Here is a 26,813-nt window from a genome sequence, read left to right as displayed (position 1 = left end):
CGTTCATAATATAGGTATTATTATCATCATTATCACGGATGGCCGGTAATTGACCCTCTAACGAACTGGATGACTGGCTCAGCTTTAAGCAGGTGAAGGGCCACATCCAGAAGTACCTGAGGAGGCTGGAGGAGGACGTAGTGCCAGGGGGAAACCGCACCGGCCTCTACCTGCTCTTCCTCAACTGCTTCCAGGTCACTAATAATCCACCGCACCACATTCTGTTTACCATGAACCGACCCGTTCTCCCAGTCCTCCCAGTTCACCCACCACCATTCATCTCCACTGAGGCCTCTCTTCCTCCACATCCTGTTTCATCCATACTGCTTGATTTGATGCTTTGTTTTTGTATGCATACATGAATGTCTATATGTGTGTATATATATATATATATATACATATATATGTGAATTTATGTATGGATATATACTCTGCCTACCTTTATATTTAACTTAATTGGTATTCATTCTATGATAATTGTCTCTGTTCACCATGAAATGCGCTTAAAATGGTCTGGTCGGTTCCTTTGGGCTGATCCAGGGTAGAAATTAACTCTTTTGGACACGGGCGTATTTTGGCCCTCTTGTAAAACGCCCCCGGGGCATTTAGGATAATTTCCAGGGCAATTAATCCAATGTTGGGAAACCCCTTGATTTGTAGATGTTGCATGACTAATGTACAACGAGTCCAGTGACCAAAGGAAACCCGTAAGCCGCAGCAGTGACCTCTTTATCGAACCATAACCCGTCACACAAAGCGCTAACCCTGATCGGTCCGGCCCCAGGACTCCCTGCTGAGCTCGGTGGTCGGGGGGGACGAGGGCCCTGAGGGCCGACACAGGAGGTGGGAGGAGGAGCGCCGGTTCCTGAGCCGGCTGGCCCGGGGGCAGACCCCCGACAGGAAGGAGGACCCCGCAGAGTTCCTGCTCAACATGGCCCGGCTCCGGCTCAGCCTGGCCACCGCCGCTCGCATGCTGGTCAGCGCCGCAGGTGGGGGCTCATGGAGGCAGCCTGTCCTCGTCACGCTGCCCCCCAGTACAGGACAGGAGGGGGCAGCCTGTCCTCGTCACGCTGCCCCCCAGTACAGGACAGGAGGGGGCAGCCTGTCCTCGTCACGCTGCCCCCCAGTACAGGACAGGAGGGGGCAGCCTGTCCTCGTCACGCTGCCCCCCAGTACAGGACAGGAGGGGGCAGCCTGTCCTCGTCACGCTGCCCCCCAGTACAGGACAGGAGGGGGCAGCCTGTCCTCGTCACGCTGCCCCCCAGTACAGGATATGTGTGCGTATGTTTGTGTGTGTGTGCGTATGTGTGAATGTATAGGTGTGTGTGTTGGTGTGTTTGTGTGTGTGTGAGTGTGTGCGTGTATGTGTGTGTAGATATAGGTAAAGGTGTGTTTGTGTGTGTGTGTGTGTGTGTGTAGATATAGGTATAGGTGTGTTTGTGTGTGTGTGTGTGTGTGTGTGTAGATATAGGTATAGGTGTGTTTGTGTGTGTGTGTGTGTGTGTGTGTAGATATAGGTATAGGTGTGTCTGTGTGCGTGTGTGTTCCATAGCGCTGATAAAAAACAGCTTATCCGGATCATGAGAATATCTGGTTCATCTGACTTCAGTTTATTCCAGTGTATCCACTGTGTACGAACGTCCCCACATGTGTTCTGTTGTTCTGTCCTCAGAAACCTCGGAGGAGCAGTTTGAGTGCGATCAGTACCTGCTGCAGGTGCGGGCGGTGGTGGAGTACCGCGCCAACGACTGGTACCGGGTCTACCTGCTCAGAGCCCTGCACCGGCAGGCCGGCCGGGAACACATCCTGGGCCTCATGCGCGACCCCGCCTGGGCCTGGCTGTTCCCTCCGGAGGTGCTGAAGATCCAGGTGAACACCCCCCCCCCCCACCTCTCTTCTATACACTGCGTGTCAAATAGCGCCGGGGAACGCTACCCTGATTATAATCTGAATAAAAGAGTTTCACACTCCCTTAATTTAAACCCACCCTCAAAACCCACCTATTTTCTCGTCTCTATTGCACATGGATGAGTGGTTTTTTATTTGGAATACAATTGTAATACGCAAGAAGGTATTTCACCCACTTGTGTGTATTGTATAGTATATTGTGTATTAGTATATGCTACACGTGAACCTCCTAAGATGGCGCAATTTGCTTGGTTCGCTATCTCGGGATATTGGGCAATATCCTGAGATTGAGATCTCAAACTCGGGTCATTGTTTACGTCATGGGGAGCGCGGACGGTCATCGCGTCACGCTAATGAAAACAAATATACCGCTGATAAAAACAAATAAATCCCGTCATTAAGTGTTATCTTATTTATTTTTGGAGCGTTCACTTGAAGTATATACAAAAATGATATACCGCACCTCAGGCTCCCGTCACCGACACACATGGCGATGGGGTGACTTCCATGTGCTTTGCTACGTTGTGAACCGTTTGTCCTCCACCGTTCGGCCCACAGAACGCGATCCCCCCGGAGGAGGACCCCTTCCTATGCCTCAGCCCCCCGTACCGAGCCCTGAGGGACGCTGTGGGCCAGGCGCTGCTGGAGGCCAGGACCGAGGCCCTCCAGGGAGAGCTGCAGGTCAGATCCGGGACCAGGGGCTAGTTGACCGGTGGAGGGCTTGGTTTTACAGATTAAAATAGGAAGTGTGTTGTTAACTGCAATGTAATGTTAATTGCAGTCACATGACATGTTAATGCAATGTTAATGCATTGTATTATTAATTGCATTGTAATTAATATTAATTAATTGTATTGTGATGAACATGAACAAGGAGAACTATGTATAGGATATTGGAACTTCCTTTGACAGTTATTTGGTTATGCAATTAAAAAAACGAAATAAAGAAGAATGAAAAACTGAACAACATATCGAGCACATAGTGAAATGATTTGCGTTCTCGTGCGTCCTTTCTGTTTAACGGTTGCTCCGACAGTCACAGCACGTCCTGTCTGCCCTCCTCTCAGAAGCAGAGCGGCCCCCGGTCCACCGTCCTGCTGGCGCTCGCTCTGTTCCGCCAGGTCACCTGCCGCTGTGTATCACCTGAGCCCAGGCTCCGCCCCTCTGCGCAGGTCAACACCGTTCCACTCCTCACGACGTATGTACCGTTCCGCCGATCACATCGGTTCTAAAGTGTCTTCGCCCCCCCCCACCTGATCTACAGGAGAGGAGAACCCTGGAGGGCGTCCTTAAGGACCCCATGCCCGAGCCGGTCAAGGCCTTCTGCACCGCCCTCTTGTCCAATCAGATCGGGGGCCCGGATTCCTCTCTCTCCCTCAGCCAGGGGCTTCGGCCGGGGAGGCGGGCCCTGCTGGAGCTGCTGGTCCACCAGGACGCCGTGCTCCTCAGTGGGCCCCCTCTGCTGGCGCCGCTGCACCTCATGGCCTTCAGACCCCCCAGCGCTGCGGTAAGGACCGCGCGGTCCGGCTGATCATTGTGTCTGTCAAAGCACCGTCCCTTAAACTGCAGTTAACAGGCTGCTGTCCTCGAACTGCGTTGCCTCCCTCCACGCTGGCTATCTCCCTGGGCAGCCGTTGTCATGATACACTGAAACGTCATACACGTCATACTCACTCGCTTAGAAACACAACCTCCCTCATCGCTTCATAATCACTGAGGAGCTCGCTTAGAAACACACCCTCCCTCATCGCTTCATACTCACTGAGGAGCTCGCTTAGAAACACACCCTCCCTCATCGCTTCATACTCACTGAGGAGCTCGCTTAGAAACACACCCTCCCTCATCGCTTCATACTCACTGAGGAGCTCGCTTAGAAACACAACCTCCCTCATCGCTTCATAATCACTGAGGAGCTCCCTTTGCCCTCACCTTTCAGCCGTTCTACCTGCCGACCATGCCTGAAGATCACACATATGAAGTTCATCAACTGATGCTTAGCAAAGGGCGAAAGACGCAAATGTATCGTAAGTACAGAACCGTTGTTATGATCCTAGGGCTGATTACAGTGGTTCACCTGGCCTGGGTATTTACACTGTGTCTGTTATTTACACGCAGGTTGTCCCAATGGACATTTTATCTTTGTGGGCGAGGTAAGATATGACCTAATATTTCATTCATCGAGGTCAGTCGATTTGTTAGTTTGGGTTATTTTTCATTCGTTTGTCGTTCTGAAATTGTCTGACAGTGTGGAAGGCCAGTGGAAGTGTCAAAGTGCCCAGACTGTCACGCAAAAGTAGGAGGGCATAACCACTCGCCAGTTGTCGGCTTTCAACGCGTGGACAGGTGACACACAAACACAACACACCTGCAACTTATTTATTGTCTTATTGGTGTTTTAGCTTTTTTACTGAAGCCGTGTGCGTTTTTGTGTACCCAAAGCTCTACAGATCAGACCCGGACCGGGCACGTCCTAGGAGGGGCCCGTGAGCGGTCCGAGGCCCCCGAGCGCCAGATGACCCCCGCCCAGTCCTGCGTTCTGCGCCTGCTGACGCACCTCGCCATGCTGCAGGGGGCCTGCAAGAACCGCGTGGTGGGAAGGGCCCCCAGCCGGGGGCAATCGTCTTTTTAATTGACACCAACATCAACTTTGTTTGTTGTCATGACCCGTTGGCTTGTATCTGTTCAAATTAGCTGAATAAGCATTTTTACAAATTAGCATTTTCTTTAGTTTGTCTTTTTACCTGCATACATGCATTACTGTATTCATGTTTAAAAGACATCTTTTCCTTTTTATAGTTACCCTTTGCTTTACATCTAATGTTACTAATCGTTCATATTTCCTTCAAGCAATTTGTAAGGTGGGTTTTGAAGGGTCCACATAAATAACGCTTTAAATCGATTGTAATTGTGTCAGGTTGTCACTGGCATGGTCCACCCCACCCCGCGTGATGTGGTGGTCTTCCTGTGGGACCACCTGGAGCGGGACCTGGCCGCGCTGGGACGTGCTCTGGACCTGAATGCCGACGACGCGGCCGTGACGGTCCATCTGATCCTCGCCGCGTGCAGCGAGGATACACAAGGTGACCGCTGGGGATGGGAATCAGCAGGGAGCGGTACTGATTCTGTTCGACCCATGGGTATAACGTTGTCCGCGGACCAGAACAGAACAAAGTTGATGCGAATCAACCTCATATGTTTCCAGTAAGAGTAAGACTCCCCCCCCCCACACCTCTCTTAAGCACTTATCGTATGTTGTACGTCCTGGCACCTAAAAATAATACTTAGCACTGTGCAGAATCTTATCCTAGCTAGCTTTGTTGTATACGGGGAATGGGTTAACCTAGTGATTGTAAGTGCTTGGCACTTGCTCCTTATTGTACTGACAGCGATATATTATTGTTTCTCTTTCTTATGACAAATGCTCTTATTGTAAGTCGTTTTGGATAACGTCTTGCTAAATGCCCTTAATGTAAATGTGTACATGGACGTTTCGTGCTTAAACCCGATGATAAGTGTTAGGGTTAGAACTCACATGAATCAATGTTTTCCCCCATCTCCAGTAACGATGTAGCATCCCTGGTCAACAGTTCCCTGACATAATCATAACCATGGATCAATACATTGTGTCTGTGTGGTATCTTCCTGCCCAGGCTGGCGTGGGGCCAAACCCGACCTGACCAGCAGGAAGGGACGGGCAGAGTTTGAGATCCGCGTCTGTGTCTCTGTCATCGACCCGGTGCTCCAGGTACACTTTAGAGCCGCTCACGTCTCCTCCTACTGTGTGCACACAGTCACCAACACACTCACAGCTGGCCAGCTTTGCATGGCAACGGGCACAGCCAGTACAGGATCAGCTTTCGTGATAACCGCCAATGTTCCAGGATGGCGGCATGTGGCTCAGGAGGTAGAGCGGGTTGGCTGGTAACCAGAAGGCTGCCAGTTCGATCCCCGGCTCCTCCTAGCTGTCGAGGTGTCCCTGGGCAAGGCACCTCACCCTCACTGCTCCCGACGAGCCGGCTGTCGCCCTGCGTGGCTGACTCCGCCGTCGGTGTGTGAATCTGTGCATGAATGGGTGAATGGGAGGCGGTGTTGTAAAGCGCTTTGAGCGGCCGCTGGTTAGAAAAGTGCTGAATAATTGCAGTCCATTTAACATCAACTATTCCACCAGGTGGTGCTGTTCCTCTGGTTTGACATCAGCTTTAATCTGAGGACAGAGATGACGTTCTCCCGCTGTCCCCGTAGAACCTGAAGGAGGCGCTGGACGAGGCGCGGGAGAGGATCACCGCCGACGACACCCAGACGGGGAGCCCCCTGATGAGGCTGCTGTACGCCGACCCCGGGCCCCAGCTGGCTCTGCCCTCCGACGGCCCCGCCCAGTGCTCGGCCTTCTGGAGCCTTCCGGAGAGCGTGACGGTGGAGCGGTTCAACCAGCTGGTGGGGGAGAACGCGGGGCGGAACTACCTGGGACTGCTGCTGCTCTTCCTGGAGAAGGTAGCCCTGGCATTTCACGGCTCGCGTCTCTGCCGCGGCGACGGCTCTCTGTGGCGTTTTATACAACACATACATGTTATTTCTATGTTTTATACAACCTGCATATATAAATGTTACATATTTATACAACATGGCAAAGATACAACATTCAAACCTCAGCGAACACACCAAATGGTAATGAGCGATAAGCTTTGTGAGCTTTTTTAGCCTAGTGTACTGACGATATTTCGTTTCTCTTTCTTCTGGCAAAAATGTACTTATACTTATTGTCTGCTAAATGCCCTAAATGTAAATGTGTCTGTTGTGTCTCAGATATCCTGTGTCAGACAGTTGCAACACCTCCCGGAGCTTGCAGCTCTGCAGTCGGACCTCCTCAGAATCTTTCCCCTTGCGTTGTCGGACTACGAATCCCAAAGCATCGCTGAGATATTACACCGGTTTCCGGAAGGTAACGTCAGCTGACCTCAACGACACCGTAGCTGAGGCCCAGTTCCCTAGTACATGGGACACCTATGAATTACAAACAAATAATTTATGGTTAATGGACTGCATTTATACAGCGCATTTCTAACCAGTGGTCAATCAAAGCGCTTTACAATACTGCCCAACATTCATCCATTCATGCACACATTCACACACCGACGGCGGTGTCAGCCACGCAGGGCGACAGCCACGCAGGGCGACAGCCGCGCAGGGCGACAGCCAGCTGGTCAGGAGCAGTCAGGGTGAGGTGTCTCGCTCAGGGACACCTCGACACTCCGGGGATGGGAGTGTCCGAGTTACCAGCCGGTTACCAACCAACCCGCTCTACCTCCTGAGCCACATGCCGCCCACAAACACACATTATGACGCTTTTTGTTTTGTCGCCGGCAGGCCACCAGCGCAGAGTGGTCTCGCAGCGTGTGGAGAGGTTCGTGGACGTGTGGAACTGTCTTCGACTGGAGATGGCCCGTGATGGTAAGCACTCGCCAGCCTCGCCGCTTCAAACCACACATCTGGGATTAAGACGGTAAAGCTTCATTCACCGCTACGTGTGTCCGCTGAGCAGCTGAGCTGGGTCTGGAGGTGAGGCTGTGTGAGAAACCGATCACCACGGACAGCTCCGGGGCCTTCCTGGTCCCCGACCGAAGAGGGCCGGGGTCCTGCCTTCGGAACCTGGTGGACTTCCTGTCCAAGACCCACAACAGCCTGGTGGCGGGGGCCCGGAAGATCAACAACCAAGAGCACAGGTGTGTACGACGGCCAGCCCCCAAGGCTCCGTCAGCCCGGTTTACCTGGAGGTTCAGACCACAGAACACAGTAGAGGGTTCCACCTCCACTTCTGCCCGGACCACTGACGAAGCTCCTCTGTGATTGGCTAATGCCACCACTGCAAACAAACATTCACGGCATTAGAAAAAATAATGCCATTCACGGCATTAGTTTATTCTCTATTGTCAGACGATAAATTGACGTAGGATTCATCTGTTGTCTCGGTTGTTTTGAAACCTTCAAAACAGGCGATAAATGAAATCATGATTCGATGATGCCTCATAATGCTGGCAATTACAGACAAAGTACAACCAAACATCTTTTTAAGAATCCCATAGCTGCCATCTTGCTAGGCTCCGCGTAACGGAGAGTTGTAGATCATCCTAAACCGTTTTTCTCATTGAAGACCCGAACAGGAGCGATTGACAATAGTTTAAAGCTCTTTTATGATAAATAAGACAGAGATAGAGATATAATCCACGATAATGTTCTTCTTTTCCGTCTTCCCAGTGAGTACAGTGTGCAGCTGGAAGAGGTCTCAGACACTCAGCTGGCCCTGTGTCACCCAGAGAGGCAGCTTCTTCCCCTGGTGCTCGCCCACTGCCACTACACCCTGAAGGAAGGCCAAGAGACAGAGCACAGCTACGACTTCCGAGGGATCCAAACCCAGCTGGCCCGTCGCTTCCTGGCCGGGAAACCCCTCATCCAAGCGGTGAGAACGCCGTCCGCCGAGTCGCCCGATAAAGGCTGGTTCTAAGTGACGCCTGGCATTTTACATTTATATCTACATTAAGGGCGTTTAGCAGACGCTTTTATCCAAAGCAAATTACAATATGTACATTTGTCTGGAGAAAGAGAAACAATACATCGCTGTTGGTACAGTGAGGATGTTCATAGAACCAAGTGCCAAGCACTAACTATCACTAGGTTAACCCATTCCCCGTATACAACACAGACAACTAGGGTAAGACGCTACACAATGCTAAGTACTTTGTTTTAAGTGCAAGGACGTACAACATACAGTAAGTGCGTAAGAGGGGATTCGGGGGGAGACTATGCAGCGTCTCGTGAATTTTAAACAACTGAACATATATTTTTTGGCTCTAATCAGGACAATGAACGATTCCTGAACCGTCACCAGCAGGATTTCTCAGTTGTGCTGTCGGAAGTGAGGATGAAGGTCCATCAGGTGAGAACCACGGGACGTTGTGATGACTGCACGGTGTGGTCTGGGAGGGGAACTGCCCCTGTCCATGTCCAAGAGAGTTAACTACTTGGTAATGGTGCAGGTGATCAAGCAATCAATCAAGGTTGTTTCCCACCATTGATATACTTTGCTTTCCAATAACTTCCTCAAGTGGTTTATTCCACTTATACCACAGTTACCAACGATGTTAGGAATAGTTTCATTCATCTTAAAAAAATGTTTAATCAACTTTAATCAGGTGAAAAAAATATATGGGCTTTGATTGTATTGTTTGTATGTTGTCAAGGAAACGTATGGTTCATAGTTGTATTAGTTAGTAATATTTAGTAGTATTAGTAGTATTGTTGTTAAAGACGAATTTGTTGTGCCTTGATTTAGAACTGTCAAAGGGCCAAGGCGTCCCGTTACTGAAACGATAATGCTGCGTGTTTGACCTACAAGGTTCAGATATTTGATTGATTGATTGAAAACTTTATTGAACAACAATTAACAGAAGTGTTCAAAAGGATTAAAAAACACAATGAAGCCCAATGGCTTGTTTCCATTGTGGTCCTTTAGATGGAAAGGGAGAAATAACACATGGACTAAAACATGGAGAACAAAATAAATAAAACAAGGGATAAGTTCCCAGACTGACAAGCAGACACACAGCCAGTACAATATTCCTTAAACATCAACCTAAAATATTCCTATTTAACAATGCTGCAGTTGCAAGTTGTTTGACTCCTAGCTGAAAGCTTCTGGGTTCACTCCCCACTCTCCTTAAAAGCTCTTTAAAGTCCCTCTGAGTGAGAGCTCTGCTAGAGGATCTATGGCTGAGGTGCGTCTCAGTCACGGTGTTCTCGTGGCTCCAGACTCCCCTGAAGGGGTCGGTGTGCGAGGCGGTCCGCAGCGGGCTGCGCTCCTACTCCGACGCGTGCGACGCCGTGTACCTACTGGAGATCGGCCTACGTCTGCTGGGCAAGACGGGGGGGGGGGGGCGGGGGACCCTCTGATGACCTACCTCACCGAGGCCCTGAAGATCGGCCCGCAGATCTCCAGCAGCGTGGCCAAGGTAGGGAGACCTCATCATCACCACCGTCATCTTCATCATCACGATGAATGATGATTTTGTTTCATCATCTGATTCATCCGCGTCATATTATTCTCTTTTCTTTTTTTCATACCCCGGCTCCCGGTAATCCCAAATTAAATTGATATCCGTGAAGGAATTTGACGAAGACATGAAAGGGTTTCGGCTGTCTTAAGCTCTGGGAAACGGGAAGCTTCCTTAATCCTTTTGGATCCGTTGAACTTCTTAATTCTGTTTCATCGCAGGCGCTGGGACAGATTCGCCTGGAGCACGGCGTGTTCACCTGGCAGCTCCTGACCTGCTGGAAGTCCGAACTCAGGCTGAGGAAGAAGCAGGTGGGTCGGGGTCAGAGACGTGGCGATGATGTGACCTGCAGAACCCCTCCCTGGGAGATGAGCTAGAGATGGCAAGAGGCAGAGAGGACAGTAGAAGTAGAAGAAGACAGAACAGTGGATGGAGAAATAGATGAGACGGGACAGTAGAAGAAGTAGAAGAAGTCAGGACAGTAGATGAAGAAGTAGATGAGACGGGACAGTAGAAGAAGTAGAAGATGGGACAGTAGAAGGTGTCCACTGGAAGATGCATTTAAGAAGCTCTTCACGTCAATTCTTCCTCACATTCCTGGCCTGTGTGCTGACACTTGGACAGACATTCCAGAGTGTGGATTAGCAGTGAGGCTACAGCTGAGGCTAGCCTAGCCCTGGTGGTTAGAGTACAGAATGTTATTCTGCTTGGTAGAGTGTTGGCAGCGATTCATACCCAAATCTCACTGCGTTTATAATTCATTAATTAGAGCATTACTTATTTACTTTACTTAAATTTTAATTTAGTCATTTAGTGCTTCTTTAAAACACATTAAACAAAGATGAGTTAATTAACTAAAATAACAATTTTTTGTAGGAAGAGTTATTTTAAGAAGAGTTATTTTAAGTTATTGTAAGAAGACAACCCATGGGGCTCCGTGGAGAGACCCTCTGTGGGCTGATACCTTTTAGTCACTCTTCACGGTGCGGTTGACCCCAGCCTGGGGCTGGGTCCCGACCCCTAGGGCCATGGGGGGGGGGGGCAGCAGTCTGGCCGGTAAATCTGTGTAAAGTGTGGCGCCCGGGCCCCCACACACAGCAGGGGGCCCCAGTGTCTGACCCCCTGTACGGAAGAGAAATAGTTTGAATTCACCACAGCCACAATATGAGTTTTGATGGGCTTTCATCTCTTTTGGGGGGGTTCATTTGATAGGGTCCATGCATATTTATGAACATTATGGTTTAAAAGAAACCATGTAAATATGCCAGAATTAGTCAAAATAACTACTTTTCATCTGCAGTCCCTAGGGGTCCCATCTGGGATTATTGTGACTCTAACTGTTATCATTATGTGGGTTCAACTGTTTTGTACCCTGGGAGGGGGACCCCTCTACTGAAGGCCACCTCCGGGTCTTCATTGATAGCTCAAGGTTTCCGATGCTCTTTGGCGGGCGAGGGGCCGTCCTCCCTTGGGGCCTGAAGCCCTTTGACTCTGGGATGCAGGTAAAGTCAGCTGAGCTCATCCTGTATGAAGCTCCTCTGTGGCCCCTGTCCTGTAGGAGCCGTTCCCCGCTCTGCGCTCTGAGTTCTGCCAGAAGCTGACGGCAGAGGAGAGGAGGGGGCTGACGGTGTTCCTCACCTCGGCCGATATGGGGGGGTTCACCCGGGAGCTGCACGAGGTCCTCCTGCTGAAGACCAGCGGCTGGGCGCCGGACCAGGAGTACAGCCCCCACTGGGAGTAAGACCCTCCACATCCAATCCACCGCCGGCCCCTAAAGCCGTGCGGGATTGAACTCAATGATTTCTGCTTTTCACCTAGGTTGTGTGCAATCGTGTGTGTGTGTGTGTTTGTGTGTGTGTGTGTTTGTGTGTGTGTGTGTGTGTGTGTGTGTGTGTGTGTGTGGGGGGGGGGGGTGTGTGCCTGTGTGTATGTGCGTGCGTGTGTGTGTGACTGTGTGAATGATTAGTTGATGCAACACACAATCAGTAGATGTTTTTGACCAGAAGTCCTTGTTTTCATAATCCTCGTCGAATTGCTTTTATCAAAACAAAGAAAACCGGAACAAGATTCGAGATTCGAGAAGCTTAGGAAGACTTGGGAAGACAGAAACAGGAGAGAAATTAAATTAAATCAGAATAAATTACATTTTGTTTTGAAGACGACACTAGTTGTTTGTATACATTGCATTTATGATTGCACTTGCAATCATTTATAAGACACATAATAAGAATAATAAGGAATATCGGAAACACGCTGAAGGTAAGCGCCACAAGGCCTCCTCGTATCACACTGTTTCACTCTGAAGCGGTGACTTGACTCGTTCTCCTGGTTGTGTTGAAGCTGGGAGCTAACCGCTAAGAAGTGTGCCGTTTGTCAGCCTAAAGGATGACTGCTGCGCTCTAAAGGAATTCAATGAAGGGCCCTTGCAGGCTCAGAGGAGTGTGTAGGTCGTGTCCAGCACAGCCCCCTAGGGAGCTGAACTCCTTTCGCTTCCTAGGGCCAGAACATGACCCCCCCCCCCCCCCCCCCCCCCCTTCAAGGCCCCCATCCATCAAGGGAATGACCGGTGCTTAGGTTAGCTCCCCCTACCAGAGCCACAGGTCATCAGTGTTGAGCTGGCAGCTGGCCCAGTGAGGAGGGAGGCATGTGGGAAGACACCAGTGAAGCTAACTGTTGCATCCCCCCCTACTGTCTCCAGCATCAAGGGCACTCTAGAGAGCCATCTGGAGCTGAAGAACCTCCCCCCTCTGCAGGGACTGGACTCGCTACCGGGCGACATCACCCTGGCCAAAGGGGCGGAGGTGTGGAGGATGGCGGTGGCGTTTAAGAGAGGATAGCGTCGCGGCTACGGAACATTCTACGGTCCATTCCGTTTTAAAGTCCACACATTGCTTGATGCCTTGATGATTTTGGACATGATTTATTTTTTAACTTGGGAACTCTGGGCCAATCTTGTGCTTAATGTAGCCTAGTCCTCGGGACCAAAGCCTGTTAGAGCTGCTTGTTTACATTAATGGTTAATGTTGGGATGTTTTTATTTGATTAGCAGTAATTCATAAAATTAATAAGTCTTACTTTTTTTTTAATGAGTCTTACTTTTGAAATCTGTTTCTGCCTCTGCCTTACAAATGTATTTGTATGAATATAGAAACCTGTGATGGCGTCTGTTAATAAATCACTAAACCCATAGATGGTAAAACCACTTGCACTCTTATTATTACCCCTTTTTGTTCAGTTCAACCAACCATTAACAAACCAAGCCACGCCCCGTGTGACGGGGCCTCTTTACAGGCAGCTCTTGCCGCCTATCAAGTCCTCCACAACATACACAGCGCGTGTTCTCGGCCAATCACGGCTGCCGAGGGGCGGAGTCTCCGTCCCGTTGCGCCGTTGCGCTGTGACGACGTCACCACGGAGGTTATAAATCCGTGTGGAGACCACACGACTTCCATCGCACAGAGAGGAGGAGGTTCGTGTTTATATCTGACTCCGTGTTCACCGAGCGATGCTGTGGACGGCTCTCCGTCAGCGTGAGTACCGCCGCGTGTTGTGACGTCTCGGGTGATGAAAGGCTTAACTGTTGAGGACCGGGCTGAGGATGAAGGGATGAGGATGGTTTAACCGGAGACAGCTGCTCGTTTCACTAAGGAGTGTTGTGAAGGATGAGGGGTGAAAGTGTGACGTGTGACTTCAGGTGACAACATGAAGGTAACATTGTGACGTCGGGTTCGTCCGGTTTACATCAATCCAGTGGGAGTGATGCTTCGTGAAATCAATTTGAGTCACGATAAACCCGGTTGGGATGTCAGGGTCTGGTTGGATGGTTTCCCAGAACAACAGTCTGGTGAGATCCCATCTCTCCCACTGGCCTTGTTGTTTGGAAACAGCATACCAGTAACACCTCAGGACCAGCTTATACTTCTATCAGAAGACCGCTTATGTCTCGTCTCAATGATTTATGTCTCACATAAATGTTATTTATCTCATATAAATGATATTTGTCTCATATATGATGACTAACCAGACACGTCTTGCTCGGGATATGTATGTTGTAATGTAAAGACGTCTGACGTTCCTTCTGTCATCGTTATATCGCGTTGTATCTGGTGTGATATCTGTGGTACACGGTGTTTTAAAGCCCTTAACGCGTAGGTGTGTAACGTTAACGTCTCCATGCTGTGGCGACGCCTCCCGCAGAGAGTTTGTTGTTGGTCGCCAGGGAAACCAACGGGGAAGGTGACTTGTTTACCCTGCGTGGGTCTGGGGAAGTCTTTAGGTCTGCTGTGTGTGTGTGTGTGTGTGTGTGTGTGTGTGTGTGTGTGTGTGTGTGTGTGTGTGTGTGTGCGTGTGTGTGTGTGCGTGTGTGTGTGCGTGTCTCTCGCGCTGTCTGTATCGCTGTTTTCTTATTTTATTTATTTCTATCTCTGTGTTTCTGTTTGAGTGTGTGCGTCTCGCTCTGTTTTTTAATCGTATTGCTCTCGCTCTCCCTCTCTCCCTTCCCCTCTCCCCCCCCCTAACCCAGGCTCTTGAGAGGTGATGCATCGGAGCAGCCGCAGCCCCCCGTCCGCCTCCAGCCTGGCTCCGGGGGACCCCCTGGACCTCAGCCTGTCCGGTTCCCAGCTCTCCGTGTCCAAACGGCCCGGCAGTGCCGCCGCTCCGGGGAAGGCCTTCACCCGCTCCATCTCGGTGGCCTCGGACAGCAAGGGGAAACGCAACACGCTGGTGAGCGCCACTGTACCGGGGGGGTATAGGGACGGAGAGAGGAGGGAGAACGTGGTTTTAGTCGCCCGGTCCAGGGGCCGATTGTCAGCTCCAGAGGGGCGTTGTGCTTGGGCTGCTGAATACTCTTTGTCACGTGTGATGATCCGCTGGATGGATGAATAAGGTGGCTCTTTACTCGTCCACAAAGGCAGAACGTACGTCTGACAGCAGTCGCAGTGGACAGAGCAGACACAGTCAAAATAAGGTCAAATAAATACAGATAAGACTTCAGAATGAACAATAGTGTGAAATATAATGTGTACAATATAGATTAGCAGCGAAAGAATGTTAGCAGCAAGAAAGCTCAATGTATCCAAGTATTTGGACTTAATATCTAACATGCCTCTAAGTTAGGTGAGGTAATGGAGTATGCACTTTAGTTTACTACAGTAAAGCCTAATGGAACTGCTGTTCTCTGAGTGGAAGGTGAAAAATGCTGTGCGTGTGCGTGTGCGTGTGTGAGTGTGTGTACTCAGAGGAATGCTATCATGCTAGGTTCTCATGAATGTGTGTGTGATGCTAACATGCTAGGTGCTCATGAATGTGTGTGTGATGCTAACATGATAGGTGCTCATGAATGTGTGTGTGATGCTAACATCAATGTGTGTGTGATGTTAACATGCTAGGTGCTCATGAATGTGTGTGTGATGCTAACATCAATGTGTGTGTGATGCTAACATGCTAGGTGCTCATGAATGTGTGTGTGATGCTAACATGCTAGGTGCTCATGAATGTGTGTGTGATGCTAACATCAATGTGTGTGTGATGCTAACATGCTAGGTGCTCATGAATGTGTGTGTGATGCTAACATGCTAGGTGCTCATGAATGTGTGTGTGATGCTAACATGCTAGGTGCTCATGAATGTGTGTGTGTTCCTCAGAGTGATGCTAGCCTTGGAGGCTCCCGCTCCATCAAGAACCTGCGGCGGTCCAACAGCACGACGCAGGTCAACCAGCAGGCCAACATCAGCTTAAGGTACACACACACACACACACACACACACACACACACACACACACACACACACACACACACACACACACACACACACACACACAGACGGTGGTGTGCTCACCACCCATCAGAGTATTTGATGGCTCAGGTCCTCCCCCCGCCAACGCTCTCAGACGTTGCGTGTTGAACCGGAGCAGACGGCGTCCGCGCGGTTCCAAAGCTTCCATCACAGCCGAACACACGGAACAGATCTGTTCCTGAACTCGTCCGAGTCTCCCAAACGTCTCAGACGGCCGAGGGACGTCCATTTCATCATGTTTTCTTTCATTGTGATGACTCTATTTTATATTTAAACTCTGCACAGTAATGGAGGCTGGGTCGGCTGTGGAAACAGTCGGCTACAAAACGAGACAATCGACAGTCTGTGGTCCTGGCAGCACTCAACCTGTCCAGTGTTGTGTGTGTGTGTGTGTTTTTGGGAGTGTGTGTGTGGGTGTGTGTCTGTTTGTTCGAGTATGTGTGAGTCTTTTTGGAAGTGTGCGTGTTTTTGTAGTGTGTGTGGGTGTTTTTGGAAGTGTATGTGTGTGTTTTTGGAAGTGTATGTGTTTTTGTGTTGGTCTGTTTTTTGGAGCGTGTGGGTGTCTTTTTGGAAGTGTGTGTGTGTTTTGGCTGTGTGTGTGTGTGTGTTTTGGCTGTGTGTGTGTGTGTGTGTGTGTGTTTTGGCTGTGTGTGTGTGTGTGTGTGTGTTTTGGCTGTGTTGTGTGTGTGTGTGTGTGTGTGTGTGTGTGTGTGTGTAGCACAGGCAGCATGTTCACGTGGAGTCTCTTTTAAAGGCAGTGCACCAGCCTTCAGTGGGCAACAGCTGTCAGCCCAGAGGCTCTGTCCGGGGGGGGGGGGGGACAATAGGGCGGAGGCTGCTGCCCCATTCAGAAAGAGGAGTTGATGATGGTGGTGATGGGGAGGGGGGGTCTCGTAATGCTGGAAGCAAAGCGAGAGCCCTGCTTTGTCCCAGGTGGGAGGGACCTACCCCCCCAGCGGTGAAAGGAGGAGTGTGTGCCTGACTCCATTGTTGGACAGCTGCCGCCTTCACCCTACGCCCCCAACCCCACCTCACCATACCCTCTCTCTCTCTCTCTCTCTCTCTCTCTCTCTCTCTCTCTCTCTCTCTCTCTCTCTCTCTCTCTCTCTCTCTCTCTTCTCTCTCTCTCATCTCTCTCTCTCTCTCCTCTCTCTCTCTCTCTCTCGCCTTCTCTCTCTCTCTCTCTCTCTCTCTCTCTCTCTCTCTCTCTCTCTCTCTCTCTCTCTGTCGTTCTCTCTCTCTCTCTGTCTCTCCCTCTCTCTCTCTCTCTCTGTCGTTCTCTCTCTCTCTCTGTCTCTCCCTCTCTCTCTCTCTCTCTCTCTCTCTCTGTCGTTCTCTCTCTCTCTCTCTCTCTCTCTCCCTCTCTCTCTCTCTCTTTCTCTCTCTCTCTCTGTCGTTCTCTCTTTCTCTTTCTCTCTCTCTCTCTGTCATTCTCTCTTTCTCTCTCTCTCTCTCTCTCTCTCTCTCCCTCTCTCTCTCTCTCTCTCTCTCTCTCCTAGGCGAGGGTCTATAGGAATGCAGGGTGTGCGTTGCTGAGTCCAGATTGCTCTTCATGAGGCCAGCTGGCTCTGCCCCCCCACGCCTCCGCTGTCCCATCAGCCGCTCTCTTTCCTTTATGCTCACATGCATACACTTCTATTGAGACACACACACACACACACACACACACACACACACACACACACACACACACACAGCACTAAGTATCAAACGCAGATGCCAAAGGAGGCTAGGCCAGACTGGAGGTCACCCTGCAGTTACCAGTTACGCCCGAGCTATTTGAGGAGGGGGGGGGGTGTGACGGGCCACGGGCCATGGGTGTCAACATTTGAACACACACAAACACACACACACACTCACCGACACAGGTACACACTCACACACACACACACCCGCCGAGACACACACACTCACACTCCCTCACTCACACTCACACTGACAGCTTGGCGTGGAGTCCATCCCATACGCTGGCTCTCTGTTCGGCCGGTCTGGTAGACGGGGGCCCGGCCGGGAGGGGGCTGTATCCCAGCTGTCGTCACATGTCCTCTGGATCCAGAGGCTCTGCCGGCGGCCCCGGCCTCGCTCACCCGCGGACCGAGCGTGTTGTTACTGGGACCCGGGCTGGGGGGGGGGATATGTGAAACCTGCAGGCCATGTGCTGGTCCTGTTTTAAACGTTAGCGGGCAGATCGGGGCTCAGTTGGGGAGCGGCGAACAGTTCAGTTCTCAGTTAGAGGTTTAGAAAATCCTTTATGTCAGCAAGTTAATGGTGCAGAATATGTCTGTAGGGTTATTTGAATATTTGTGTTTTTTCTCATCTCATTTCTCATGTCCTCAATCCACACAGAATGGGCAATTATGAATTCAATAAACGTTAGAATGGAAAAGGTTATTGTAAGAACCTCCCTAACCGTTCACATGAAACAACTCAAACCTTCACGCGGGCGCTAGCGTCGCGGAAGCTAGGCGGCCAAGCCGGCAGCTGAATCCCTGTTCACTGCCCTTATAAACAGCAGGAAGTGGCCCATCATACATTAGATCATCTCACCTCGTCATCACAATGGATCACTCTTTTTCTGCGGGCTGAGAAGGTTCCAGTCTGAAGCCCTTAACCAACAGCCTGGTGCTGTGCTCTGTTTCCCCAGCGAGGAGCCCAGAGACGACTTCTTGGCCGTGTTCGACAGCAGCTCAGACGGACGCAGGAAGCTGGCCAGCCTCAGCAAGGCGTCGCCAGACAGGACCACATGGAACATACTGGTACTGGACCCATTAGATCCACTAGAGCTCACCCCTGGACTCACTCTGTCCCTTCATGTTACCATGTGGCTCAGGAGGTAGAGCGGGTCGGCTGGTAATCTGAAGGTTGCCGGTTCGATCCCTGCTCCTCCTAGCTGTCGAGGTGTCCTGAGCGAGACGCCTCACCCTGACAGCTCCCGACCAGCTGGCTGTCGCCCTGCGTGGCTGACTCCGCTGTCGGTGTGTGAATGTGTGCATGAATGGGTGAATGTTGAGCGGTGTTGTAAAGCACTCTGAGTGGCCTCTGGTTAGAAAAGCGCTGTAGAAATGCAGACCATTTACCGTTAACCTCGAGAGCGTTCATTCCGTGTGTTTTAGTCAGAATAATGTTGACAATAATAACAACTAATAAGTGTTTACTTTAAGTGATTCCAAATCTGCCAATGGTGTTTTGCTCTGTCACTCTCGGTTCCCTCCCTCACAATGCTGAAAGAAAAAAAAAAAAAGGTTGTAAAATAAATGAAACTGTGGGCTTGTGTTCCCAGGACGACCAGCCCAGAGCGCTCCCCCTGGCGGGCAGCGTCCGCAGTGCTGGCAGCGTGGACTCCCAGACGGGGAGGAGGAGGGAGACCGGCCGCACCCTGGCTGCCAACTTCACCGCCAACAACAGGTGGGCGGCGTCGCTGGCACACACACGAACGCACGCACACAGACGCAAGCATGCAGGCACACAGACGCAAGAACGCACGCTCACAGACGCAAGAACGCACGCTCACAGACGCAAGAACGCACGCACACAGACGCAAGCATGCAGGCACACAGACGCAAGAACGCACGCACACAGATGCAAGAACGTACGCACACGAACGCACAGACGCAAGAACGCACGCACACAGACGCAAGAACGCACGCACACAGACGCAAGAACGCACGCACACAGACGCAAAAACGCAAGCACACGAACGCACGCACATAGACGCAAGAATGCACACACACGAACGCACACACACAGACGCAACCACGCACGCACATAGACGCAAGAACACACACACACACACGCACGCACGGACTTTGACATAGACATAGACACACGCAGACACACAAACGCAAGCACACATGCAGACACACATTCGCAATAGCACTGGCACTCGCACACAGACACGGAATCACACACACTCGCACACATACAAACACACACAGACGCAAGCACACACACACACACACACACACACACACACACAGTATATATCAGGACGCAGGGGGAAAGCCAGTCCCTTAGTGAGGTACTCATGGCCCAGCTGCATTGTGGGGCTTTTCTTCCCCCTCCGTCTCATGTTTCCTACCTGCTGATGGAGACAGCCGATACTGTCGCTGCAGGCCTCTGGCCGTTCCACTGTGACATCGCTAAATACTAAACTATCTGCAGAGGGAGAGGGGCCCAGTGTGTGCTGCAGTTTGGAGACGACGACTGTAAAAATGTTGTTTGTAGATGGGAACTGTTTCTCCGTATGAGAAGAGCGTAATTGGTTTAAATAATTTACGGTGTATATATTTATATTAGTTCATTTTTAATGACATTTTTGTAAATATTTGACTGCAATTATATATTTTTTCAATGTTTCATTTCAATTAGATTTGTGAAATGTGTTATTAAAACAACCCATTCAGTGTGGAGATGTGTGCGTGTTGAAGGGATCCATTGTGTTTCCAGGAGTAACAAAGGCGCAGTGGGTAACTCCGTCACCACCATCCTACACAACAACTACTCTGAGAAACCCCTCACCCCAAAGAGCTCCAATCAGAGGCCCACCTTCAAGTAAGACCCGCCCCTCTGAGAGCCACGCCCCCCGCTGCCCCAGGAGCCGATGTAGGGCCCCGACGTTATCCAAGACGTCTCTCGACTGATTTGTGGCTGGTTTGTGACTGTTTTGTGGCTGGTTTGTGACTGTTTTGTGACTGGTTGGTGACTGATTGGTGACTGATTGGTGACTGATTGAAGATAATGGAAACAGTTTTTGAGAGACATGACGCCATGACGCGATTTTGTAAATATTCCGATGCAATATTATGATTTTTTTTTTGTGCTAATGTGATGTTTTCTGTGGTTTAACTTAAGGTGTTGGGGTTCCACAGTTCCACCATTATTATTTAAATCAACGTAACATAACAGAACATAATAGATGCCAATAGCATGGAGGCAAATTACTCTAATACCCCAGAAATGATCCCAAAGTGCCCACATTTGACAAGCTGGGACCCTGTGGGTGCTCACCTGAACTCTCTCCCTAGCAACAGCGACCAACCGCCAGGCTAGGAGCCGCCGCTGACACCAGAGAACCCTGGAGCTCCTCCAGTCTGTCAGCCGGGCCCTGGAGGGGGGCCTCTGCCCAGGGCCCAGGCGTTGACCCGGTGGCTCATGGTGTTCCTCTCCCCTCTGTGCCCCCCCCCCCCCCCCAGTAACCTGCTCAAGGCCACGGGGAACGACGAGGCGTCTCTGGAGCAAGGCTCCGTCACCAAGTCCCAGAAGAACTTCGCCTCGGCCGCGTCCCCCACCGCCGCCTCGCCCACGGGGCGGGGCGCCCCCCAGGGCAGCCCCGCCCCCCAGGGCGGCCCCGCCCCCCAGGGCAGCTCCGCCCCCCAGGGCAGCTCCGCCCCCGCCCGCAGGAGGGAGGTCACGGAGCAGGAGGCGGAGAGGTCAGAGTTCACAGGAACTGATTACTAACTACTGCTGCTAACTACTGCTGCTAACTACTGCTGCTAACTACTGCTGCTAACTACTAACTACTGCTGCTAACTACTGCTGCTAACTACTAACTACTGCTGCTCACTGCTGCTGCTAACTACTAACTACTGCTGCTCACTGCTGCTAACTACTGCTGCTAACTACTGCTGCTAACTACTGCTGCTAACTACTAACTACTGCTGCTCACTGCTGCTAACTACTGCTGCTAACTACTAACTACTGCTGCTAACTACTGCTGCTAACTACTGCTGCTAACTACTGCTGCTAACTGCTGCTAACTACTAACTACTGCTGCTAACTACTGCTGCTAACTACTAACTACTGCTGCTCACTGCTGCTAACTACTTACTACTGCTACTAACTACTGCTATTAACCACAGCTGCTAACTACTAACTACTGCTACTAACTACTGCTGTTAACTACTGCTGCTAACTACTGCTGCTTACTACTAACTACTGCTGCTAACTACTGCTGCTTACTACTAACTACTGCTGCTAACTGCTGCTGCTAACTACTGCTGCTAACTACTAACTACTATCGCTACTAACTACTATCTGCTGCTACTGCTACTAACTACTAACATCTACTGCAAATATCCCTTCTACTTTAAATACAGGCTTCCAATGTGGTATTGGTTGCATAGAATGTTAAAGTGTGTGTATGTGTGCGTGTGTGTGTGTGTGCGTGCAGGTTCATCCAGCAGGTGAACCAGGCGGCGGTCACCATCCAGCGCTGGTACCGGCGCCACGCCGAGCGGGGCCGCAGGGGCCAGGCCGCCCTCAGGAGGCTGCTGGCCGCCAGGAAGGAGGTATGCCCCCTGCTGGTGGTCCTCCTCGTTCCAATATCAACACCATCCGTACTCACTGTACTTAGGTTGAGAACGTAGGGCGCGTTCCAATATCAACACCATCCGTACTCACTGTACTTAGGTTGAGAACGTAGGGCGCGTTCCAATATCAACACCATCCATACTCACTGTACTTAGGTTGAGAACGTAGGGCGCGTTCCAATATCAACACCATCCGTACTCACTGTACTTAGGTTGAGAACGTAGGGCGCGTTCCAATATCAACACCATCCGTACTCACTGTACTTAGGTTGAGAACGTAGGGCGCGTTCCAATATCAACACCATCCGTACTCACTGTACTTAGGTTGAGAACGTAGGGCGCGCTCCAATATCAACCCCATCCGTACTCACTGTACTTAGGTTGAGAACGTAGGGCGCGTTCCAATATCAACACCATCCGTACTCACTGTACTTAGGTTGAGAACGTAGGGCGCGTTCCAATATCAACCCCATCCGTACTCACTGTACTTAGATTGAGAGCGTAGGGCGTTCCAATTAAGATCGGGGCGAAAAGAAGTGTACTGAAAGGACCCGGATGGGGTACTCCAAAAGGTCAAACCTCGGAGTGTTGGATCGATGTACTCTGTTCGTGCTCAACGGCAGCCATCTTAGCTAAGTAGCGGAAGAGGCGGAGCCAGGCTGAGCCCAGGTCAGCGCATTTTCCACATTTCCTGCATTAATGGAGGCATTTTCGTAGTTTTTATAGCAGCTACTTTGCGTAAAGAGTTCACCGTTCAAAGGGATGTTTATTGCGGGGGAGGAGCAGCAGTTGCTTGTAATTTCCGGTTAGTGCCCCACAGAGTATTTGATTTGGAACAACACTGACATCTGAAAATCAGCGCAATTAATGAGTGCTGATAGTGTACTACCTTTAAGTGTACTCATGGAAGTATGGATATTGAAACACAGCACTGGACTCTGCATAGCCACCCCCCCACCCCTCTTACACACTTACTGTATGCTGTACGTCCTGCACTTAATATACACACTTATTGTGTGTTGTACGTCCTGCACTTAATGTACACACTTATTGTGTGTTGTACGTCCTGGCACTTAATGTACACACTTATTGTGTGTTGTACGTCCTGGCACTTAATGTACACACTTATTGTGTGTTGTACGTCCTGGCACTTAATGTACACACTTACTGTATGCTGTACGTCCTGCACTTAATGTACACACTTATTGTGTGTTGTACGTCCTGGCACTTAATGTACACACTTATTGTGTGTTGTACGTCCTGGCACTTAATGTACACACTTATTGTGTGTTGTATGTCCTGGCACTTAATGTACACACTTATTGTATGTTGTACGTCCTGGCACTTAATGTACACACTTAAAAACTGTACTTAGCATTGTGTATCATCTTACCCTAGCTATCCTTGTTGTATACGGGAATGGGTTAACCTAGTGATGGTTAGTGCTTGGCACTGGGTTCTATGAACAACCTTACTGTACCGACAGCCATATTGTTGTTCCTCTTTCTTCTGATAAATGCTCTGGATAACAGCGTCTGCTAAACGCCCTCAACGTAAACCTCTGTCCACCTCCCTTCCCCAGTCTCTAGCCTCCTCCTCCTCCTCCTCCTCCTGTCTGCTCCTCATGGCTCTGTGCTCCTCCTCCTCCTCCTCCTCCTCCTCCTCCTCCTCCTCCTCCTGTCTGCTCCTCATGGCTCTGTGCTCCTCCTCCTCCTCCTCTCTGCTCCTCATGGCTCTGTGCTCCTCCACCTCCTCCTCCTCCTCCTCATGGCTCTGTGCTCCTCCTCCTCCTCCTCCTCCTGTCTGCTCCTCATGGCTCTGTGCTCCTCCTCCTCCTCCTCCTCCACGCTCTGTGCTCCTCCTCCTCCTGTCTCCTCCACGCTCTGTGCTCCTCCTCCTCCTCCTCCTGTCTGCTCCTCATGGCTCTGTGCTCCTCCTCCTCCTCCTCCTCCTCCTCCTCCTCATGGCTCTTTGCTTCTCCTCCTCCTCCTCCTCCTCATGGCTCTGTGCTCCTCCTCCCAGGACTGGGAGCAGCGAGCGGAGCAGGAGCCGAGCCCAGAGGCCCAGCAGCAGCAGAGGAGGAGGAAGGAGGAGGAGAGGAGGCGCGTCCGTGAGGAGAAGGCCCGCCTGGCCCGCCTCTCCGCCATACAGGTAGAGAGTGAGGGGGAGGGGCGTCGCCGTACAGGTAGAGAGTGAGGGGGAGGGGCGTCGCCGTACAGGTAGAGAGTGAGGGGGAGGGGCGTCGCCATACAGGTAGAGAGTGAGGGGGAGGGGCGTCGCCATACAGGTAGAGAGTGAGGGGGAGGGGCGTCGCCGTACAGGTAGAGAGTGAGGGGGAGGGGCGTCGCCGTACAGGTAGAGAGTGAGGGGGAGGGGCGTCGCCGTACAGGTAGAGAGTGAGGGGGAGGGGCGTCGCCGTACAGGTAGAGAGTGAGGGGGAGGGGCGTCGCCGTACAGGTAGAGAGTGAGGGGGAGGGGCGTCGCCGTACAGGTAGAGAGTGAGGGGGAGGGGCGTCGCCGTACAGGTAGAGAGTGAGTGCCTCTTCTGACATCAAAAGAGGGCGTGTCAACCTAGATGTGCGGTGGAAAGATCAGTCTACCAGCCGTTGCTAATCTATCCAGCACACATCTAGGTGGACACGCCCACTTGGGATGTCAGAAGGGGCAGATTTTCAAAACGGCTTGTAACGGCTAATCAGACTCACACCTGGTGGTTTAACATGTCACCTCTAAACCGGGTTGCACCACATAAGGTTGAAGTCCGTTCCCATGACTGACCGGTGCGATGTCTCCCCCTGGTGGTGTGGCCAGGAGCTGCAGCAGAAGCGGGCCCAGCAGGCGGCCGAGGCCCAGCAGGCCCTGGACCAGGAGCTGGAGGGGCTCCGGGGGGGCCGCAAGAAGCCCGCCCAGACCCTCCTTGCCAACAACAGCCCCGCCCCCACGGCCCAGAAGGACCGTCCCTCGCCCACGGACCTGAAGGCCAGGAACACAGGCAGGGTCCAAAACTAACACTCGCCACTCGCCAATTACGAGTAGATTTTGTCTCTGGCTGGTAAATTTTTAAGACCACTCGCCACTCTGGCGAGTTATTATTTTTTTTACCGGCGAAAATTTAATTTTTCGTTACTGGAGGAGAACGACGCTGGTATCTGCTAGTTTCCTGACAGAGTAATGTGTCTTTTCAGCAGAGACGATCTTTTGGCACGTAAGCGCGTGATGCCACCATTCAGCGTACCCATTGGTGTTGTTTGGCGCGCCCAGTAGAACTGCTAGTTTCCTGACAGAGTAACGTGTCTTTCCAGCAGAGTTCTCCAAGTACGTCTCGCTGCGGCCTGCGGGAAGGCGGGGCGTGACATCACGCCCCGCCCACATCACGGGCGAGTGCATTCTGGGATTGTTTGCGCCCGAATATATTAATAATATTTTAACGGTAAATTACGTAAATATATATATATATATATATATATATATTTACGTAATTTACCAATTATATATATATATATATATAAAACGGGTGGCATAAATCAAGCGATCTGATTGGTTCCTAACTGTTGTATATTGAGCGTATAGTTGTCTGAACTGAGTGAAGTGAGTTGTCGTTCTGAGTTATCAATATTATGGCTTCGTTCGCTCGTTATCAAATGGAAACCATCCATCGTAACGTTACAACTTACTCCCTGTGATAAAATAATGTATAGACTGTGTGCTAGACCGATCTAACGGGGTCATCCCTATGTTCCCCGCTTTGTATGTGACCGGTGTTTTTCGTAGGTGGAATCCGGAAGAATGAATATTAGGGTTACGGTTATGGTTTTACATGAATTAAAAAAAAAGAACTTTCACTTAAGTCATGTCTTTGAATACTTTGTCCACCACTGGTCAGATATTCATGTTTATATAGGGCTGTTGCAGTCTGGTTGAGCTAAAATCAGAAACAGTGATTCATATTTTAACATACATTGCTACTAGTATTAGTGCATATACAATAAAATATTGATTGAGAATCGCATATTAGACCCAAATGACATGTTAAATAATACTGATAGCAATTCATAACACTTAAAAGCAATTTTTATTTGGTTGGCTGGTAAAATATCTGCCTGGCTGGTAAAAAAATTCACTTACCAGCCAGCCTGGCTGGTAAGTGAAAAAGTTAGTTTTGGACCCTGAACACAGGTCAGTGGGGGGGGGGGTTGTGCGTCAGTCGTCGCGGTAACATCAGTCTGTGGGGGAGGGTCGGTCACTACGGTAACATCAGTCCTTAACGGGAACGCCTGTCCTTTCAGACTCCATCTGCAACGCGGTGGACGACATCTGTGAGGTCACCAGCTTCAGGGCCGCCTCCCCGGCTCTGTCCAATCGCAGGGGCTCCCAGTGTTCCCAGGTAACCAATGGGAGACCTCGCATCCATACCGTTGCTAATTGCATCACATTTCATCAAATGTATGATTCAATTGTTTTGTTCTTAAACGTTACTAACTTACTCACCAACTTTTTACTTCGACTACTACACCGGAAACGATGTAGAAGGTGTTGCATTCCGGGTGTTCTTTCCCGATGTTGCATTCCCGGTGTTCCATTCCCGGTGTTCTATCCCGGTGTTCTATCCCGGTGTCCCATTCCCGGTGTTCTATCCCGGTGTTCTATCCCGGTGTCCCATTCCCGGTGTTTTATTCCCGGCGGCCCCCCCCCCGGCTCCGTGCAGTGACGGTATTCCCCGGCCCTCTTGAGTAAAAGCATCCGATGTGTGCGTCGCT

At 50.7% G+C, this 26,813-nt stretch overlaps 2 protein-coding genes across 2 annotated transcripts in view; both read left to right on the top strand.

Annotated features, from left to right (window-relative positions):
• rnf213b (ring finger protein 213b) overlaps positions 1-13,142 on the top strand; it is a 35,937-nt gene extending 22,795 nt beyond the window's left edge. Inside the window, 23 exon segments of the mRNA XM_079757236.1 lie at positions 83-194; positions 785-989; positions 1,673-1,869; positions 2,467-2,589; positions 2,976-3,080; positions 3,173-3,415; positions 3,845-3,932; positions 4,024-4,058; positions 4,154-4,251; positions 4,348-4,498; positions 4,823-4,988; positions 5,559-5,653; positions 6,151-6,399; positions 6,712-6,847; positions 7,273-7,356; positions 7,448-7,628; positions 8,161-8,362; positions 8,762-8,839; positions 9,712-9,825; positions 9,828-9,911; positions 10,175-10,264; positions 11,512-11,690; positions 12,652-13,142. Coding sequence (XP_079613362.1) covers positions 83-194; positions 785-989; positions 1,673-1,869; positions 2,467-2,589; positions 2,976-3,080; positions 3,173-3,415; positions 3,845-3,932; positions 4,024-4,058; positions 4,154-4,251; positions 4,348-4,498; positions 4,823-4,988; positions 5,559-5,653; positions 6,151-6,399; positions 6,712-6,847; positions 7,273-7,356; positions 7,448-7,628; positions 8,161-8,362; positions 8,762-8,839; positions 9,712-9,825; positions 9,828-9,911; positions 10,175-10,264; positions 11,512-11,690; positions 12,652-12,790 — 3,154 coding nt within the window. The 3' untranslated portion in view covers positions 12,791-13,142.
• Positions 13,143-13,418: 276 nt separating this feature from the next.
• cep131 (centrosomal protein 131) overlaps positions 13,419-26,813 on the top strand; it is a 41,888-nt gene continuing 28,493 nt past the window's right edge. The window contains exons 1-11 of the mRNA XM_079756661.1: positions 13,419-13,483; positions 14,476-14,675; positions 15,596-15,690; positions 18,393-18,504; positions 19,029-19,153; positions 20,195-20,299; positions 20,941-21,177; positions 21,918-22,035; positions 24,079-24,207; positions 24,868-25,048; positions 26,343-26,440. Of these exons, the coding sequence (XP_079612787.1) occupies positions 14,490-14,675; positions 15,596-15,690; positions 18,393-18,504; positions 19,029-19,153; positions 20,195-20,299; positions 20,941-21,177; positions 21,918-22,035; positions 24,079-24,207; positions 24,868-25,048; positions 26,343-26,440 (1,386 nt within the window). The 5' untranslated portion in view covers positions 13,419-13,483; positions 14,476-14,489. The remainder of the gene's footprint in view (positions 13,484-14,475; positions 14,676-15,595; positions 15,691-18,392; positions 18,505-19,028; positions 19,154-20,194; positions 20,300-20,940; positions 21,178-21,917; positions 22,036-24,078; positions 24,208-24,867; positions 25,049-26,342; positions 26,441-26,813) is intronic.

The sequence above is a fragment of the Pollachius pollachius genome, assembly GCF_949987615.1.
Source record: "Pollachius pollachius genome assembly, chromosome: 19".
Classification (NCBI taxonomy): Eukaryota; Metazoa; Chordata; class Actinopteri; order Gadiformes; family Gadidae; genus Pollachius; species Pollachius pollachius.
Note: the sequence above shows the minus strand (reverse complement) of the source record. Positions and strands in the feature narration are given on the sequence as shown.